We start from the raw sequence: 18085 nt of genomic DNA, 5'->3' as shown, positions 1-18085 counted from the left end.
ACACTAAAGTTGGTCGATTTGAGGGAGAAATTACTTTGTCGATATGTAACTTACTAGGAAGTATCCATACAAAAAAGTTATCACTTCAAAAATGGAGCTCTACTTTTGGTCTGTTCGATCCCATAAAAATTTTCTTCGTGGGACTATCAGTAATACCGTAACACCCTCTCAAAGTTGGACAATTTCAACTGAAAACAGCCAAAGCTCATATCCTATTGACCGGTACTGTATGATTATTTCAACACTATTACTCAAAATTTCCGGAACATTTTCAACAGAAAAATTTATAGGAATCGGTCACTTCATTGTTGGTGATAAGGAAGGAGGAGTACAAGCACTAAAGGATTCAGTAAAGATTGGAGCAGTTGCAGTTACAGTCATTGGAGGTAGGAGTGGTTATTTGCTAATTTGGATTTAATCAAATGGTTTAATTTCAGGAGCGGTTGGTGGAATGGTAATTACCTCAGGCGATGGGAAGTTCAACGCTAAAGAACGTGCAGACGCCGCCAAAGGAATTGGCCAGATAGTATCTGATATTTGGAATTGGTGATTCTTGACTTTTTTTTCGAAATTTTTTCACCAGTATTGTTCTTTTCTCCTGTTTGAGCTGATCAAGACGATATCACTTATTGTTGTTGTGTTAATCGAAATAAAAATGATATGATATATTTCTTAATCCCTTTTCATCCCTTTTCTCACTGTTCCAAATAGATACCGTACCTCCGAATTCACCATCTGGGACTAGGATGTTTGTATAGCAAACCCAATCAGTCAATGTCTAATTTCGTATGCATTTCGCCAATTTTTTCTTTGTGTGCGGTCAAATTTGCATTCCGTTGTTTCCCCAAATTGCTCGTTTCAACAGAGCAAGCACCTAATTCATCTTTTTTTCACTCGTTTCATGTCACCAATTTTCATGTGACAACCCTGACTGACTGATTGCTTTTCCCACGGAAATTGTTTTTGTATGTATAAAGTAAAAACTATGAAGGTGCAAAACTTTACGTTTTTAATCAGTATTCTATTTTTTTCTATACCACTATTTCCACCCTCCTACTTCAAATCTTGATCAAATCTCCAGTGTCTACTATTAATTTGTTTCTAGTTAGTAAGTAAGTAAGAAAATAAATAAATAAATAAGTGTTGCTGTGTGCATCGCGTAGCGTACTCTACTAGCGTGTTGTAAAATCCGCTGATTTCACAAGTCGTACACGAAACATAATAAAACCTAAACACCCAAACAGTTAAAGATCCAAACCCAAACAGTTAAAAGGAGCAAAGCTCCATCTTTCTAACCCCTTTTCAGATTCCACGTCGTCTTTTTCCCTGGAATAGCCTCCTTCTGTTTCCATCTTTACTGTCCTGCTGCATTCGCGCTTTGCTGGACATTTCTCTGCGTCGCGACTCGCTCCCGATGAGATGCGCGGTTGTCGACGGAGGCAATTTCGAATCAGTTGGAATGACGACGGACCCGTTTTCCTCTCCCTTTTTATCCTTTCCTTTTCTCTAATTTAAAATGTTTTCTCCCTTTAATTATCTTTAATTAATTAGTCTTATTTAACTGTAAATTCCCCCTGTTCCAGTAACAACCAAGAAAGTCCGGAACAAAGTGGCAAATGACTGGCCTTAAATTCCTTATAAAATAATTACATTCATAACGCAAATCACTAAGCGTTCTCTATTTAACCATAATAATAAACAATTATAATTACCACTAATTCTTCGTTCTCTCTCTCTCTTTTTTTTCAGGTTTCTCACATCTTTATACACTTAGGGCTTACTATCTCCGTCGTCTTTTCGTTTACTTCACTTCCTCTCCGTCATCTATCACTCTTCCTGTCTACCCTTCCTGGTTTGTGCTCCTAAAGGGAATAACCCTTCCTTTATGGGCACAACATAGCGTTCACTCGCTTGGCTGTCCAGTTCTCTGTGTCTCCATCTTTAGCTGACCAGTTGTCTGCGTCCCCATCTCTTTTTTAGCACGCAGAAAATGTCCTTCGTTCAAAAACGAGCTCGCCTTTCTCTCTCTCTCTCAATTTTTGCCCTCTTCTCGTAACGGCCTTAGCTATTTCATGAAGACCCAGACATCGTCCTCTCTTCTCCCTATTTTTTTTGTTGTCCTTTCGACAATGTTCTCCAGATGTTTCTTGTATTGATGACATTTGTAGGGGGAGTTTCGCACTCTCTGCCAACATCGTTCTTCCTCCTTTCTCTTTCTTCCCTGTGTGCACGCGGGCAGAGTGACCACCGGCCATTAATTTTGTTTCGCTGTCTGTCTCTCTTTCTCTTGCGATTTCTCTTCTTTTTTTTCTTTCGACAACAACTTTTTTCATGATATTTTTTATTGTGCAAGGAAGTTACTGATTTTCGCTCACAAAATTATTAATTTTTGAATGATACCGTATTTTGCAGCTTCGGCTTGTAGGTCTCTGATAATTTGAAACATTTTTCCTCGTTTGACGCCCTTCCTCTCACATGCAACGATAACTTCACTAAATATCCTAAATTCAGGTCGAATACATCAAATTTTGCAAAATCGAATAATGGACGAAGCCGCAATTCCACCAGTTCAAAAGGTATTTTTATTTTTCTTTGCTTAACTGTTTTTTGCAGTGAAAATTTTGAAAGTCACTAGCATAAAGAATTAGAACCGTACGAGCAGAAAAATTATTTATTTTTTCCTTCCAGCCATGTACCTTCAAGAAATAAAGTAGATTTTTACAGAACCCAGAAATCGCTGATCAAGGAGTCGCCCAAGAAGTCAAGGAAGGAGCTGAACTCCAAGCAGTAAGTGTCTTTTATACAAACAAGTAATGTTTAACACCAATATCAATTTTTCTCTAAAAAAATGGTATTTTTAACGAGATTTTTGAATTTCAGAGAGAACTTGTCGACGCCGATGCAGCTCCAGCTCCGGCACCACCTGCACCACAAAATGTATGTTTATGTGTCTTTTATACTCGTAGATGACCACCTTATTGACCACTTTATTGTCACATTTGCCTCTAGAAAAAAATTCCGTAGTAACACCCTTTCTGAGAAACGTCTACATTAAAAAAAAATACTGTAATCCGTTGCTTACAGAATCGAGAAGAAGAATTGGAGAGAATCTTGGAAGAGGTCTTCGGACATCTAAGAAATCGCAATCGGGAGGAATCTTCTCCTCCACGTCAAAACGTAAGTTGATCTAGTTTGAGTTCTTAATTTATTCACTATTCTGCAGCGTCCAAATGTTCCACGGGGGCGCAATGCTGTTCCACGCATTCCTGGAAGTGCTCCACGCGTCAATGTGGTTAGTTTGCTTTTTCCCAAAAATTAAACAAAATTTCTCAACGAATTTAATTCAGAGCCGTGGGAGAGCAAAGCGGGTGAATACTCGCGTTGCCAGAAAACGTCCCCAAAAGAAATAGGATGATAATCAACTAGTGGAAAATGGACTCTTCTCCCTTCTTCTTTTCCTGTTTGAACACTGACTCCAAATTGTGTCCCCCATTTTTCTCATCGTTTGTCCTCTCTCTCTCGCTCTCCCTCTCTCTCACTTCCATTCCTCCCCTCTCTATTAGCTCGGCACTGCTCTAACAACTGCGCTCCACAGAAATGCCTTTGAAAAGTTTTTTTTAAATCTGATTCTCTCAATTTCGCACACAGTTTTTTTCGGTTTCGGTATAGCGCGGTTGTAAGAAGCGTACTGTGCTAATACCTTCCTTCAATTTTTTCTCCATTGTAATATTGGTGTTCTTTGATATGTCTTATCTAACGGTAATCTTTTCCTACAGGAAAAAAGAAGAAAAAACCTTTTCCTATTTTCATTGATATTTTTGTTTCCATAGCATTAAAAAAATAGTTTCATTTAAAGAAAAATGAAACTATTTTTTTAACTAAACTCCCTCTATTTATTTCAAGTTCCCCCCCCCCCCCCCCCCCTATTGACATTTCCACGTACTTTCACGTACGTATTTTAAATAAATAAATAAATAAGAAGGTGTTCAATTTTTTACTCCGCCAGAAATATTTTTTACTGGTTGAGTTTATTGATGTACTTTTGAAAATAAAATTCAAAATTCCATATTACTATAAAGTTGATTGATACAAAGAACTTGTCAGCGGCAAAGTCAGCAAATATTCTTATCAATCAAATGTGATGACCGGTGCAGGGGGTATTGTGTAGTCTTCTTAAATTTTTCTAAAACTTTTTTGTTCGGTTTTATACATTAGGGGTGGAGTAGTATACATTAGGGGTCTCCCAAATTTGAATTTGGATTCAATCGCGCCATTTCTCTTCTCTTTCCCTCTACAAAAACTGCCGTTTCCTCCGTTTTTTTTCTCTCTGCTATCTTGAACCCTCCTCCTCCTCCCACCATCCATTTCTTTTTTTCTTACCCTAAGTCTCTTGGTGGCCCGCAGTCTTTTCTCGGGGTAGTCGCAAATGACACGACTACTCTCCGAATTGCACCCCCCTCACCCCGTCTCATCTATCTATTTCGCTGCTGCGTCTCTTTTTTCAATGTCTCCTCGTTTTCTCCTTCGTTTTTTTTTGGTTCTTTTGTATATGAACTGCTCCATTTTTCGTTTTCAGTATCTTACTCCGTCACTTTTCCACTTCTTCACTCGAAAATGAGCAACAACCAAGGAAACTCGGTCCTCGGGTACCCGAAAAACAATCGGGTAAGTTTTTTTGGTTCTATTTAGTAGCTAGGGCTAGGCTCCGAAAAAATATCTAAATGCGTACTCACTTCTAGCCCTCGAGGTCTGGTAGTCAAGAAAACGAGAACATGAAGTATTAGTACATTTACTTTTGACCATTTTCTCTCAAATACGTTTCCCTAGAGGCATAAAGTGAGTAGTTAGTGAAAACAAGTCTTTGCTCTCTGTGGTATGTGACGTTCCTTATTTTCTCGACCATTCTGTGACCCCTCCTTCCCAAAACACGAAAAAACCATTTTTGTCATTAGACGGGCGGGATTGTGAGAAAATTTGGCTGCCCCGATTAGCCCAGGTGGATTAAAAAAAATTTTTACGCCCGAAAAATAATTTTCGAGTATTTTTTTATAAGTAAATTCACTGTAGAACTGGTTAAATTTGTCAATTACATGAGTTATAGCTCAAAATGGTCCAAAAACTTTTTCCAAAATCACTACTGAAAAACCTTGTTTTTCGGACCGGGTACGTGAAAATATGGAAATCGGTCCTGTGCCCGGTATGTCTATATTTTTTGTTGAAAATAACAAACTTTGGGAGGTCTTACGGTATTATTGATTGTCCCACATAGCAAATGATGTATAAAGCGTACAGAACAAAGGTAGAGTTTCATTTTTGTAGTTTCATTTTTTTCATACAAGCATTCCCTAGCAAGTTACATATTGAAAAAGTAGTTTTTTTCTCAAATTGTCTTATTTCAGTGCAAAACATTGTGATTTTTGAGCTATCCTCTTAAAATGATCATAACTCTCTGTGGATTGCTTATACAAAAAAGTTGTCAACTACAAAAATGAAGTTCTACCTTTGCTCTGTATGGCTCAACTATAATTTACTTTGTGAGACAAGCAGTGACACCGTAACACCCTCTCAAAATTTGTGAAGTGCAAAAGTTTGAATGATTACTTACCAATAAGAGTTTTTCAAATTTTATACATAAAAAAGTCGCATAGCACAGTTAACACAGATTAATTTGGTTGTATGCTATGTGACAAAATCTAACAAAAAGCTTTTACTTCAACATTCCGTTTTCAGGGCAACTTGTCAGCTGCTATGAGCTCAATGAACGCAGGAGCCAATCCTCAGTTTCCTGCACTCCGCCATCTTCCTTGCTCGGATTTTCCTTTTTCAAGTTCCAGGCAGACCACTACGGTATGGACAGTCTTAAAACAAAACTATTACAAGCATTTCAAGTAGCAAGGTTCCAAAGTTTTGTGGCTGGGGTAGGCTATGTCGTCTGGAAGTAATGGTTTTGCACAGTGACCTAGGAAGAAAAAGTATAGAAGCGCTTGCTTGGAAAAAGTGAAAAACTATCAGATTGAACCTGCAGTGCCGGAAATCTTTTCGAAGAACGTTTTGATAGCGACAAAAAATGAGTTCCGTTTTCAGGTTCCCTCGGACGACGCGGACCTGCAACAGCTCTCCTCATATTGGGGCCGTGCTCTTGATCCTCCCCAAACTCAGCAGGTAAATTATTTTTTTTGAGTCTAGGGCCAGTAGGTGTATAGATATCACTTGCTATTAGATAATAACAATTTTAGTATACTCAAAATCATACAGAGAAATACTGATTTCTGTGAAATAATAGTTTCCGTCGTGCTGCGTTAGAAAAAAACGTATGAACTTGATTTCAGCCATCGACGTCGTCTTCCCAAGCACCAACCAAAGGTCAGCTGGTTAGAAAACGTGAAAGTAGTTCGTCTGGAGCCAACAGGCCAGCTCATCAAAGTGCCACCGAGCAGGTTCCGGTCGTGGTAAGTTGTGCTACTGCAAACTGACAGAGAACACAAAAAAAACAAACACAAAAACGAACACAATGATTTTCATGGCAATTTCTTCACCGACACAAAATGTATTCTGTTTTCAGGATTCCTCGGACAATGCCGCCCAACAACAGCCTTCCACCTCGAATCCGAGACAAGCTCTTGCTCCATTGGTAAATTATTTTTTTTAGTCTAGGGCTCGCGGGTGTCTGGATATCCTATTTATGTCCCATATAAATTGTACTCGCTATGAGAACCAGGGAATAACAGTTGCTCGTCTTTTCAAAATTATAGCGATATGTCAGAAATACCGATTGTTGCAAAACAATACTTCCCGCCGCACTGCACTGGACAAGACTCAGCCACGTGCGCGGTGTTGATGAAGCTCAACCAAATTTTGTTTGCTAAAAGTTTGATGCATTTAACTGCGGTTTGAAAAATCTCAATACAAAGTTGTTACATACATTTGGAGCTCTCTTACTAGATTTTTGTGACTGAGGTCAGGTTACATCTTCTAGAAGGAAAAGTCTTGGACAGTGAGCGGAGAAAAGGTAAAGGCGCGGTTGCTTGAAAAACGTAAAAAACTATCAGAATGAACCTGCAATACTGATTTTTCATGACCACTTCGGTACCGATGCAAAACTTTTTCGTGTTTCAGGACCTCCTAATGCTGCAAAGATTGGTGGAAAAGCACTCCACCTCCAACGCTCTCCATCAACAGGTTATTATTTTTATGAGTCTAGTGCTAGAAGATACTTCTATACTACATGGATATCCCAAAAGATGGTACCCGCTGCAAGTGCTAGGAAATAACAGTTTTCAGGTTCTTCAAATCATATCGAGATGTTAAACATACCAGTATTGTATAAAATGATTGTTTTTGCGAGACCGCGTTAGAAAACAACCAGACACAAAAATTTGACTAGCATTTCGACCTACATAGGTTACAATGTTCTAAAAGTTTGTAGCTGGGGTATCAAGCTATATCTTCTAGAAGAATAGGTGTAAGACACACACGACACGAATTGATTTCTCATAGCCATTTCTGTACCAAAACAAGATTTATCTCATTTTCAGATTGTGGTGGATGAAGAAGCCACAAGCCAACCCTCCACTTCGAGTGCCGGATCGTCTCAGCCACCTCAAGCTGCGGTAAATCATATTTTAAGTTTTAAGGAGTTCGAAGTTCTCTTCGTATCATTTGCCTATCCCAATCAGATGGCATTTTTCTTGAATTTGAGTTTCATACAGTGCTTACAAGAATAATTAGGTCTCTAGCCTTTTCAAGTCGAAATAGACAATTTTGAAATCTGCACAGAGATGTCAGACACAAGTATTTATTTCGAATAGTTTTGATAGAATCGGTAATAAAATTTTTCTGAATCAAAATTCCCGTTTCCAGGTGAACCGGAGAGCACAGACCATCCACTGCACAGAACTTGCTGCCGTCATACAAAGAGAAAACTGGAACAAGGTAATATTTTCTTTTATGAGGCATTTTCAAAACCCGAGAAATAGCTGATTGCCTGAATTTTACACATTTCTGTTTTTATCTACAATTTTTCGTGTTATACCATCTCTAAACTGAAATTGTTATACTACAAAACCAGCTGTGTGTTTTTCAAAAAATAAATGTGAATACGTTTCCAGGAAACTCCGATCTGTGAAATTCTTCATTCTTTGACTTCAGCTTCATCTTTGGAATACGGGTCGAGCTCATCGAACGGCTCCCCAGCTTCAACTCCTCAAGCAAGGGTCTGTTTTGAAATAATTTCTGTTTTTACGCATCTCATCATGTATCCCAGATCGTGAGAGCTATCATAAATACAATATGGGTCTAAATAGAATTCCTCATTGACAAGCATAAAACAAACTCAATAGATTCATCATTTTATCTGATGACAACTTTGGGTACCTGATATTTTAGTTTTTGACCCAGGATAACTATTTTTCTTAAGCTATTTAGTTTTCTGATCAAAACAGTCGGGGTTGGTCGAATCAAGTATACCTTTCCAGTAATTCAAACTGTATTTTTTCAGAGTAAAGTCGAAACAGACGCCAGAAGAGCTGTGGAAGACGTTTTGAAGGCCCTTGAAGAAGGGAGAAGAAGAAGTGAAACTCCACCAACTGCAGCTGAAGTAACTGCGGAGTCCACCCCACAGCCGACCCAGCAAAGTTCATCCAATACCGTAAGTTTATTGGTTTCCAATATTTTGTTTTGGTACACGGTATTCCGTCTAATAAAAACGCCCCTCCGATAAAAGCCGGACGCTAACTGAATGATTAAAGCGCAAACACCAAAGAAAGTGATATTAAATAGATTATCAGTTTTTCCGGCTCTATTACAGTTTAGATGTCCTTTGAAAACTTAAACGTCCCAAAAAACGCTTAGACGTCCTTTAAAACACTTAGACGTCCCTTGAAACACTTAGACGCCCTTTGAAACATTTAAACGTCCTTTCGGATCCCAAATATGTTCAAAAATGTTTAAACGTCCCACAAAACATTTAGACGTCCCAAAAAATGTTTAGACGTCCCATTAAATATTAAGACGTCCCTTGAAGTCTGAAAATTTGGTTTTAAATAATTAGACGTCCCAAAAAACATTTGGACGTCCCAAAAAACATTTAAACGTCCCAAAAAATGTTTAGACGTCCCTTCAACACTAAAAGCCACTGAAAGTGTTCAAGGGATGTCTAAACATTTTTTGGGACGTTTAAATGTTTTTTGGGACGTCCAAATGTTTTTTGGGACGTCTAAATGTTTTTTGGGACGTCTAAATCTTCAGAACTATATTTTGGGATTTCAAGGAACGTCTAAACATTTTATGGGACGTTTAAACGTTTTTTGGGACGTCTAAACTTTTGAAAGGACGTTGTAAAAAAATTAGAGTTTGAAAGGACGTTTAAGTGTTTCAAGGGACGTCTAAGTGTTTTAATGGACGTTTGAGTTTTTAAAGGACATCTAAACTGTAATAGAGCCGTTTTTCCTAGCAGTTTTCCATATCTTTGTACGTATTGTACAATGTTATCTGCAGATATACTCAGTTGAAAACTAGCAGCGCCTCTCTAAACAAAACGCACTGACGGTTGATTACTCGTGAAGCGTTTTATTTTTCAAAAAATTTGGTTCCAATGGGATCTTTATAACTTACCGTTTTATATCTTAACATGCACTAGGAAATAACAGTTTTTAGTCTCTTTAAAATCTTACCGAGATATCAAACATACCAGTTTTGAATAAAATAATTGTTTTCGCCAGACTGCGTTAGAAAACAACCAAAAGCAAAAATTAGACAAGCATTTCAACCTAGTTTACAAAGTTCTAAAATTTTGTAGCTGAAGTATCAAGCTATATCTTCTAGAAGAATAGGTGTAAGACACGAATTGGTTTCTCATAACCATTTCTGTACCAAAACAACATTCATCTCATTTTCAGATTGTGGTGGAGGAAGAAGCAACAAACCAACCCTCCACTTCGAGTGCCGAATCGTCTCAGCCACCTCGAGCTGCGGTAAATCATTTTTTAAGTTTTAAGGAGTTCGAAATTCTTTTCGTATCACTTGCCTATCCCAACCAAAAAACAACCAAAAATAAAAATTTGGCATGCATTTCGACCTAGATTACAAGATTGTTTTGTTGCTAGGATGTCAGGCTATATTATCCAGGAGGACATGTATTTGACAGAAATTAAGAATTTGGTTTTTTAAGCCATTTTTGTACCAACACAACATTTATATATAAATATATATATATATATATCATTTTCAGATCCCTGTGGTTGTGTTGGATAAGGATGCCACAGAGCAACCCTTTATCTCAAATGACGGAGCAGCTCAGCCCCCTCCACATACTCTACCGGTAAATGATTTTCTATGTGTAGGGTTAAAACTTTTCTGCGTATTACATGTCTATTCCAACTAGATAGTATTTGGTTCGATTTTGATTTTCATGCATCGCTAACAAGAATACTAATAAGGTATCTAGCCTTTTTAAGTAGAATTAGTCAATTCTGAAATTCACACAGAGGTGTCAGACATAATGGTATATTTTGAATAGTTTGAAGTGCGTTTTTGAAGTGTTTAAAATAATGTTGGTGCCTTTTTTGACATCTTTTTGTCTTAATAGACAACAGTGAAAAAAAACATCGATATCATCTTCTGATTTATGGTTTTTTTATTTCAGGCTCAAAAATCCAAAACTGATATTGAGAAAATTGATAAGGAGTTCGACGACCGCCGAAAACTAATTCTCCGCAAGTACAGAGACGCGGCATCGAAAACTTGGGAGTTGGTGTGTTTTCATTGGGTAATTCAGTGTTACGCATGATAATGTTACAGGAGTATGGCTTCCCGGAGTTCCCGGCCGGGGAAATCGCTGTCATCTATCAAATACTGGACTCTTCCTTCATGACATATAAGACCCTCGTGGGTGAGGTCTCAAAAATGCAGGGAGTGTCTGCAAAAATCAAGAAAGATAAGATGACTGAATTTTGTGATGAGGAAAGGAGAAAGGAAAACGAGTACCTCTGGCGAAAAGGAGGATTCTACCATACGGAATTCTTGAGGTTGAACCAAGGGCAGAGATGTCAGCTGCTCGACAAAAAGAACCTCACCAACCAAAACGGTGCGCAGTCTTTGGTGGAGCAAACCGGAATTCCGACGTACTTTGTGAGATTTTACAATATTTTGAAATTATATAAACTAGAAACTTTGCAGATGACGGAGGTGGTGGAAAAGTACAGAATCTTCGAGCAACAGTACATCCCAAGTGTATGTTTATGAACAATACTTACGTTTTTTTTTTATTTTCTCCTTTTTTAGGCTAGGAATCACACCGGAATGGTGGTGCAGACCAAGTTCGGAGACTTGGTCACGTTGCACTTGTCCCGAAAGGAAGAAGAAAATAAAAATGAAGTAAGTTTCTATTGTTTTAGAAAAAAGCTAAGGAAAACAATCAGAAAAAATATTATCAGTCCTGCCCGGGTCGGCCAGTTGTCAAAAAATGTGCACAATTTTTTTACAAACTTTTTCGAAATTTTATGAAATTTTAATCAAAAATAGTCAAAAATCCTGTATACTTGAGTTTTATAGATTTGTAAACCGCAAAAAGTAAAAATTTCGACTTTTTTGTGAAAAATCCAAATTTTCAAATTTTGGTACTTTCGAACCCGGGCCGGTCCGTTTCAGGTCCGACTAGATTGAAAAATACGTACTGGAACTTTTCAGGTCATCGATCAAAATGCAGATTCGAGAATGGGGGAGAGTGAGGAAAAAATTGAAATTTCAGTAAGTTTTCTGATTTCTGTGAAAGTGAAAGTGAGAACTAAAGAGGTTAATTTCAGATTGAGTCTGTTCGAGAACGAGTAAGATCTGGGGAGGCCGAGCAACGCTTCGGTGAATCCATCGATGAGTCCGGACAGGATGTCTCCGTCACAGAAGCGGCGCCGGTTGACGTACAGCCGTACACGGTTAGTTTAACATGTTGCAACGTGCAATCTATAATTTTTCTGTTTATCAGACTCTCCCCTCTCTTCAAAGGCTCAGACAGCCGCCAGCAGTTGGTCCTTCCCAATCTCTGCCGGTAAGTTTTGCTATTGCTCGAGTTTTACCCAACAAATATTATTATATCTGCTATCAAACCTACTTTTTTCAGTCTTCCACCACCCAGTCTCCTCAACCAAAACGGAAAGCTGGAAGTTCGCCAAAAAATGCTGCTCCAACGTCTTCAGTACCTCCCGGAAACGCGGCAGGACCATCGGTGAGTTACGTAATTAGAATAATTCGCAAAGTTCTAATCGGTGATAAGATTGTTTCCAAATTAAAATTGTTGTCTTTGTTCCAGACGTCTACAGCCAGACAGTCAATTCCTCCTCCAGATGATATGACATCAGATGTATGTTTGTTAAAAATAATTGTTATTTATTTTCAAATTATTCAGGACGATGGCGCGGTATCCAGTTATTCCGATGACGAGGCTAACTTTAAAAAATCTTATATACGTCGGAAGAAAATTGTAAGTATGATTTTTTTTATTTGTTGGGTGTGTTTTGGTAACTATTTGAATGCCAGATTACGAGTATGACTTTAGGCAACTCAGATAGAATAATGGTAAATCGGACCGCACAGTAGACGGTAGTAACGGTAGAGACCCGGTGGAATATAGCAAATGTCAGTAGTAAATTTAGGAACTAAAGCCTCACATTGAATATACATTTTCCATACAAATGTGATAAAATGAAAGAATGTATGTTTTAAAAATAATGTGTTATTCAGACTGTTCCTGTCGTCAGGCAATCAGGAGGTCGTCCCAGAAGGATTGTGGTATGTTTTTTTGTATAGAGTGTGACTTAGTGGTTTTTTTAGCCTGTCTCCAGACAACCTCCTCAGCAACCACGGAAAGCAGCTCCGTTGAACGGAAGACGTTCCATGCCTTCAACGAGTTCCGTAAATGCAGCTGGATCCTTGGTGAGTTTATTGAAACTTACATTGAACGGGTATTATTAAAGAGAAGGAGGAATAGAAAAAGAGAGAGAGATAACCAGAAAAGAAAAACCTTAAGATAAAGGAAAGAGATAATTTCAATTCCTCAAAACAAAATGCTTGAGGCAGGGCTAGAGTTGATAGCGAACTCGTCTACGGAAAATGCATATTCCCAACAAATCTGATAAAATTTAAGAATGTACTGTCTCCAATAATCCGTTATTTAGAATGCTGACAACATCCGAGTTTCCGCGAGGATTCAGGGAAATCAATGGCGTCAAATTTCAACTGAAAGACGCGCTCCAGACGTAAGTTTGCTTTTTAGTTGTCTGGTTTAGTTTGTCAATCTACAGTATGTTTTAGTATCTCATACTTGCCGGAGGCAAGTTTAAAAGGCTAAGCATCTAACACTTCTTCCAAAACTTCACTTTTTCATATCAACTTTGTACCCAATGAAAAAATAAAACATAAGTGACTTTCTATAATAATTTTTACAGAACAACCAACAAAGTCCACCAACTATTTCACCAACCGTTGCAGTCGTGCGAGGAGTTGGTCGTCCTAAAAGAATCAATGGAGCAAAATCAAATGCGGTATGTTTTTTAATAGAATGCGAATTTCGGGTTTATTGAGATTTTTTTCAGGCTGTCCCTGTTCCCTCACCTCAACTCTCACAGAGAAGATATCCATCAAGGAATGCTGCCTCCCCGCCTCCATTCGTTCCAGCAAATGCTTCAGGATCCTCGGTGAGTTTGTTAAAACAAATTTTTCCTCGTGTGATTCAATATAATCGGGTTTATTGGAATTTGTTCAGTCTCACGCCGTTCAAACTCCTCCACCACAACATAGGAGATCACCGTCAAGAGATGGAGTTTCCCCGCCTCCAATCGTTCCAAGAAATGCCGCTGGACCTTTGGTGAGTTGATTGAAACTGGTTATTTTTGTATCATATTAAAAAAAAACTACATTACAGCTCCCAAGACAGCTTGCAGCCGAACCAATTCTACGGGCGCCGGTTACATACCAACAGCGAAAACTCGAAGAGGTAAGAAAAGTTCATAGATATCTAAAAATGTACATGCTCTTCTTTGCAGGATCTCAAGGTGGAGAGATATGCTGATCCGGTGGGCAGAGCAGCCTGGTTGGCAGCCAGAGCAGCTGCAGCAAATGCAGAAGCAGTTCATGAAGGTCAGCGGGACAAAGAAATGCCTCGTAACGACGGAATGGGGGTCGCCGAGAAAGAGTCGAGAAAAAGAAGAATTGAAGAAGTAAGTCGTTCTATAGAATTTTGTGAATTAACCGAAATTTAACAAATTCAGGCCGAGAATGAGGATATAGATGAAGATGTTCAACCGTCGTCATCAAAGCGCCCAACCAAGCGAATGGATGATGATGTAAGTATTCTGAAATACAAAAATACAGTTTATCTGGTATTTATGTACTTGATTTCAGCAATCGACTTCTTCCATGGCACCAACCGATCATGAAGTGGTGAGAGGAGAACCAAGAAGCTGCTCTCAAGTTAACACGCCAGCTCAAGATCAAGAAGGAGAGCCGGCTCCAGAGGAAGAAGAGGCTCCAGTGGAAGAAGAGGCTCCAGTGGTAGAGGAGACTCCAACGGATGAAAATTTGGAGCGCTCCGTCTCACCGGTAAGTCCCAAAATTTCGAAACACTTTTGTACTCCCAAACTAACAAAAAAAGTTCACCTCGCAGTCCGGAATCGTTTCAGGAAATGATCGAACTATAACTTTTTCGATGTTCTCACTTTTAGCGGAGAACTCTAACACAACTGAACTAAGGAAGAATTCTAAAACAAAATTTCCATACCTGGGGCAAATTCTTAATTTCAGGCATCCACGTCTTTCCAGCCACCAACCGATGGTGAATTGGCTAGAGGAGGACCAAGAAGCTGTTCTCGAGCCAACACGCCAGCTCACCAAAATGTCACCGAGGAGGTTCCGGTCGTCGTGAGTTGTGCTACTGAAAACTGTCAGAGAACACAGAAATCAAACTTTCCGCTGTGTGTTCTTAGACTCACTTCATTTCAGAAAAAGGAAATTCACGACGACGAATATGAGACCACTCAGGTGGTATCGCCGAGCGATGCAAGCCCATCCACTTCGGTAAGTTCTAAAAACAGTTTTTTGCTCTCATTTCAAATTATTACTAGGAAATCTTTAAAACCCGCGCTTTCTTGAAATTCTTAGATTTTCACATTTTTGGTTTCAACATCACCTACTGTTCTTGATTCCAGGGACAGAGCTCTTCAACCGAAGTGAGAAGAGGCACGGGAAGATACTGGTGGTACCGTGAAGAGAACACCGCGGTGGATTTTCCAATTATTGTGAGTGGTGGGACAGAAAGCTAACAGATAACATAAAACAATATCTTCTGTTTCTATTCTTGGATTAACATTGTTGTTTTTAATTTCAGATGGTGCCACAACGCTCTACCTCCGCAAGACAGGCTATGATGAGTCCTGCCCAGTGCGCGACGGAGCGAGCTGTAAAAGTCGAGGAGCCAGATGAACTCGAAAACCAAGTGAGTAGTTTCAACTTTAATAAAAAAACGACTAAAAACTAGGAAATTCACAAACTAATCCAACAAAACCTTTTGCAGAATGAAGAGGCCGTCGCCCCACCTAATGAAGATTTCGAGCGCGCTGTCTCTCCGGTAAGTTTTAATATTTCTAAAAACTTTTGTACTCCCAAAGTAACAAAAAGTTCGCCTCGCTTTCCAAATACTTTTTGAAAATAAGCAATATCTGAAACTGAACTATAAAACTTGCACTTAGTGAGAACACAAGCTTATTGAGACAAAAACCAATAATAAACACAAAATTGGTGCAAAACACCCCGGGAAAATTCTAACACAACATTTCCATACCTGGGACAAATTCTTCTTCTAAGAATACTCAAGCTTTCAGAAAACATCTGAATTCTTCAAATTTCGTATTTTTACAGGAACCCGAAAGAGTGAGCAGCACTGACGCCAAAGCCATCCATGCTGTGGATGCAAAGGAAGAAGAGGCTCCAGAAAAAGAGGATCCTGAGGAAGATGATGTTGCAGAGGAAGAAGAGGCTTCGGAGGAAGTGCCCCAGTTGACTGAACTCCAAAGTCGAATACTGCAAGGAATTCTGGAGCAAACACATACTCCCTGTGATGCAACGGAGCTTAAAATTGCTGAAACTCTCCATCTAGATATTTCGACTGTTTCAAACTATTTTGAGAATGCCCGCCGTCGTCTTGGCGTGAGTCGATTGATGATGACGATGAGCAACATGTGAATTAGAGTTCGTTCTGGTTAAAATTAAATTAAATCTGTTTTTTTCTCAAATTTTTGTCCCGATCAATTTTTGTTTCAGTTTTTAAGTTAATCCCATTCGTTGTTAAAATATCTATTTACGATTGAATTGTACTTCTTTTTTCACAATTTGAAAATGCATGAATTACTATATGAATATCTTTTTTTAAATTAATGATAAATCGTTTTAATGTATAAAACCGATTTCCTTTTTTCCTCTTTCAGGTTTTTTTTCAGATTTCTTGCTATTTCGACTCTTGCTCACATAGTTAGCCTAGAAGGATCAATTCAGGTAATCATCCCATAATCCTCCCAAGTATTTTGCGTCCATGTTGCGCCACATATACCACTGTTTTACATATTTCAATTTTAAATTATGATTCCAAAGTTGTTATTCTGATTTCCAGCTTGGGTTTCATAAAATATTATTTCTTCTGCCATACTCGGTTTTTTAATAAAATTGAATGTAATAATTCGCAGATTTTTTCAGTACAACATGTACATTTACACACTCACACTTTTTAACACATTCTCTTTTTTATCATGAATATCAAAATCGAAAACATTCTCATAAATCACTTTCTGCGTTTCCTGCGGCCTTCCATCTGCAATAGTTAATAACATCATCGGCTTCTGAGTTCCTTTTAGATTTTATTCTACCCTGCTCTTTTCGTCGGTCCTTCAATAGCTACTGTGAGAAACACCATGGTGAAAGTCTAACGGAATTGTTTTATTGGTTTCTTTGGAATCTTCACCATTTATCTATTTCCCCATACATTTTTCTCATAACTGTAGACTACAAGGATCTGAAATAGGAAAACAGGGATAACCCTGACCCTCCTTGCTCAATATTTTTCCTCGAAACTTTCAACTTCATTATGGATTTGACGGATGGTTACATTTTCAAAAATTTTAAGATACTACATGATTAAGCACATACAGTAATAACCGTAATTTTAACAACTTTGGCCATTTTCAGTTGAAAATGTCTATCTTTAAGAGTGTGCTACGGTATTGCTGATTTTTGCACCAACTAAAGTTTTAATAAAGTTTTCAGATCAAAAATAGGTAGTAGCCCATTTTTGTGGTTGACACCTCTTTGTACAAGCACTCCCTGAAGAGTTATGGTCATTATAAGACGATAGCTAATAAATCTCAAATTTTGCACTGAAAATAGTCGATTTACTTTATTGACACGTAACTTGCTACGCAGTCCCTTACAAAAAAAAGCATTCAAATTTAAAAATTAAGTCCTACCCTTGATCTGTACGATCCATAAGGTTCCACTTGGTGGGACAATCAGTGATACCATGACAACCTCTCAAAGTAGGGTATTTTCCCATAAAACTGCGAAAGTTGTTGGACTTTTGGCCATTACTGTAGATTACTGTAGGAACGTTCAAATCCGATTAATGCCATGTACTCGTACCATGAATATAAAATGAAAAAGTACTTTCCCACAGCTAGAGAGGATATGGTGCCAAGTCGCGGTGGGCCATCGCCTTGGTCAAGCTTGGAAAGTCAATACGACGAATTTAATAGGTGTTTGAATGGTGGGTCGGCAACCCGGACAGAATCATGTACATAAAAACGTAAGAGGCACATTTCTATGCGACGATGACGTTATTTGACCGTTTAGAATAGTATTTAGATAGATATTCTTCTTTTCTTTTCTCCAATCACCAAAAATAATTTAAACGAAAAAATTTTGAGAAAAAACACGGGTTTGATAATTTCTCTATGGAATTTGAAGAGCCAGACTTAATCTAATTAGCATGTGATGAATTTAACCTACGTAATAGACTCGGATATTGAAAATATTTTGGAGATGTGTGAAAATT

General features: G+C 38.3%; 3 protein-coding genes across 3 annotated transcripts; all 3 read left to right on the top strand.

The window, feature by feature from the left end:
- Positions 1 to 229: 229 nt before the first annotated feature.
- Positions 230 to 550, top strand: GCK72_025927 (uncharacterized protein; the record flags this gene model as incomplete). Its single annotated transcript, XM_053736558.1, has 2 exons — positions 230 to 386; positions 438 to 550. 2 exons carry the CDS (start codon positions 230 to 232, stop codon positions 548 to 550), a joined length of 270 nt encoding a protein of 89 aa, XP_053580124.1.
- A 1993-nt stretch (positions 551 to 2543) lies between these two features.
- GCK72_025926 (uncharacterized protein) lies at positions 2544 to 3410 on the top strand (the record flags this gene model as incomplete). The annotated part of the gene is made up of 6 exons (XM_003099949.2): positions 2544 to 2576; positions 2725 to 2787; positions 2881 to 2937; positions 3085 to 3177; positions 3224 to 3292; positions 3348 to 3410. 6 exons carry the CDS (start codon positions 2544 to 2546, stop codon positions 3408 to 3410), a joined length of 378 nt encoding a protein of 125 aa, XP_003099997.2.
- A 2338-nt stretch (positions 3411 to 5748) lies between these two features.
- Positions 5749 to 16227, top strand: GCK72_025925 (uncharacterized protein; the record flags this gene model as incomplete). The annotated part of the gene is made up of 37 exons (XM_053736557.1): positions 5749 to 5847; positions 6085 to 6162; positions 6330 to 6449; positions 6563 to 6631; positions 7117 to 7179; positions 7536 to 7610; positions 7861 to 7932; positions 8109 to 8213; positions 8498 to 8647; positions 9897 to 9971; positions 10229 to 10318; positions 10643 to 10750; positions 10798 to 11127; positions 11176 to 11229; positions 11281 to 11373; positions 11686 to 11745; positions 11802 to 11927; positions 11978 to 12040; positions 12113 to 12217; positions 12302 to 12352; positions 12398 to 12472; positions 12733 to 12780; positions 12823 to 12924; positions 13167 to 13247; positions 13437 to 13532; positions 13584 to 13685; positions 13754 to 13855; positions 13913 to 13984; positions 14034 to 14207; positions 14259 to 14333; positions 14392 to 14589; positions 14791 to 14907; positions 14989 to 15063; positions 15195 to 15284; positions 15374 to 15481; positions 15560 to 15613; positions 15904 to 16227. 37 exons carry the CDS (start codon positions 5749 to 5751, stop codon positions 16225 to 16227), a joined length of 3879 nt encoding a protein of 1292 aa, XP_053580123.1.
- Positions 16228 to 18085: the final 1858 nt, after the last annotated feature.

This window comes from Caenorhabditis remanei, chromosome X (assembly GCF_010183535.1).
Source record: "Caenorhabditis remanei strain PX506 chromosome X, whole genome shotgun sequence".
NCBI classification, from domain to species: Eukaryota; Metazoa; Nematoda; class Chromadorea; order Rhabditida; family Rhabditidae; genus Caenorhabditis; species Caenorhabditis remanei.
This window is presented reverse-complemented; position numbering and strand designations above follow the sequence as displayed.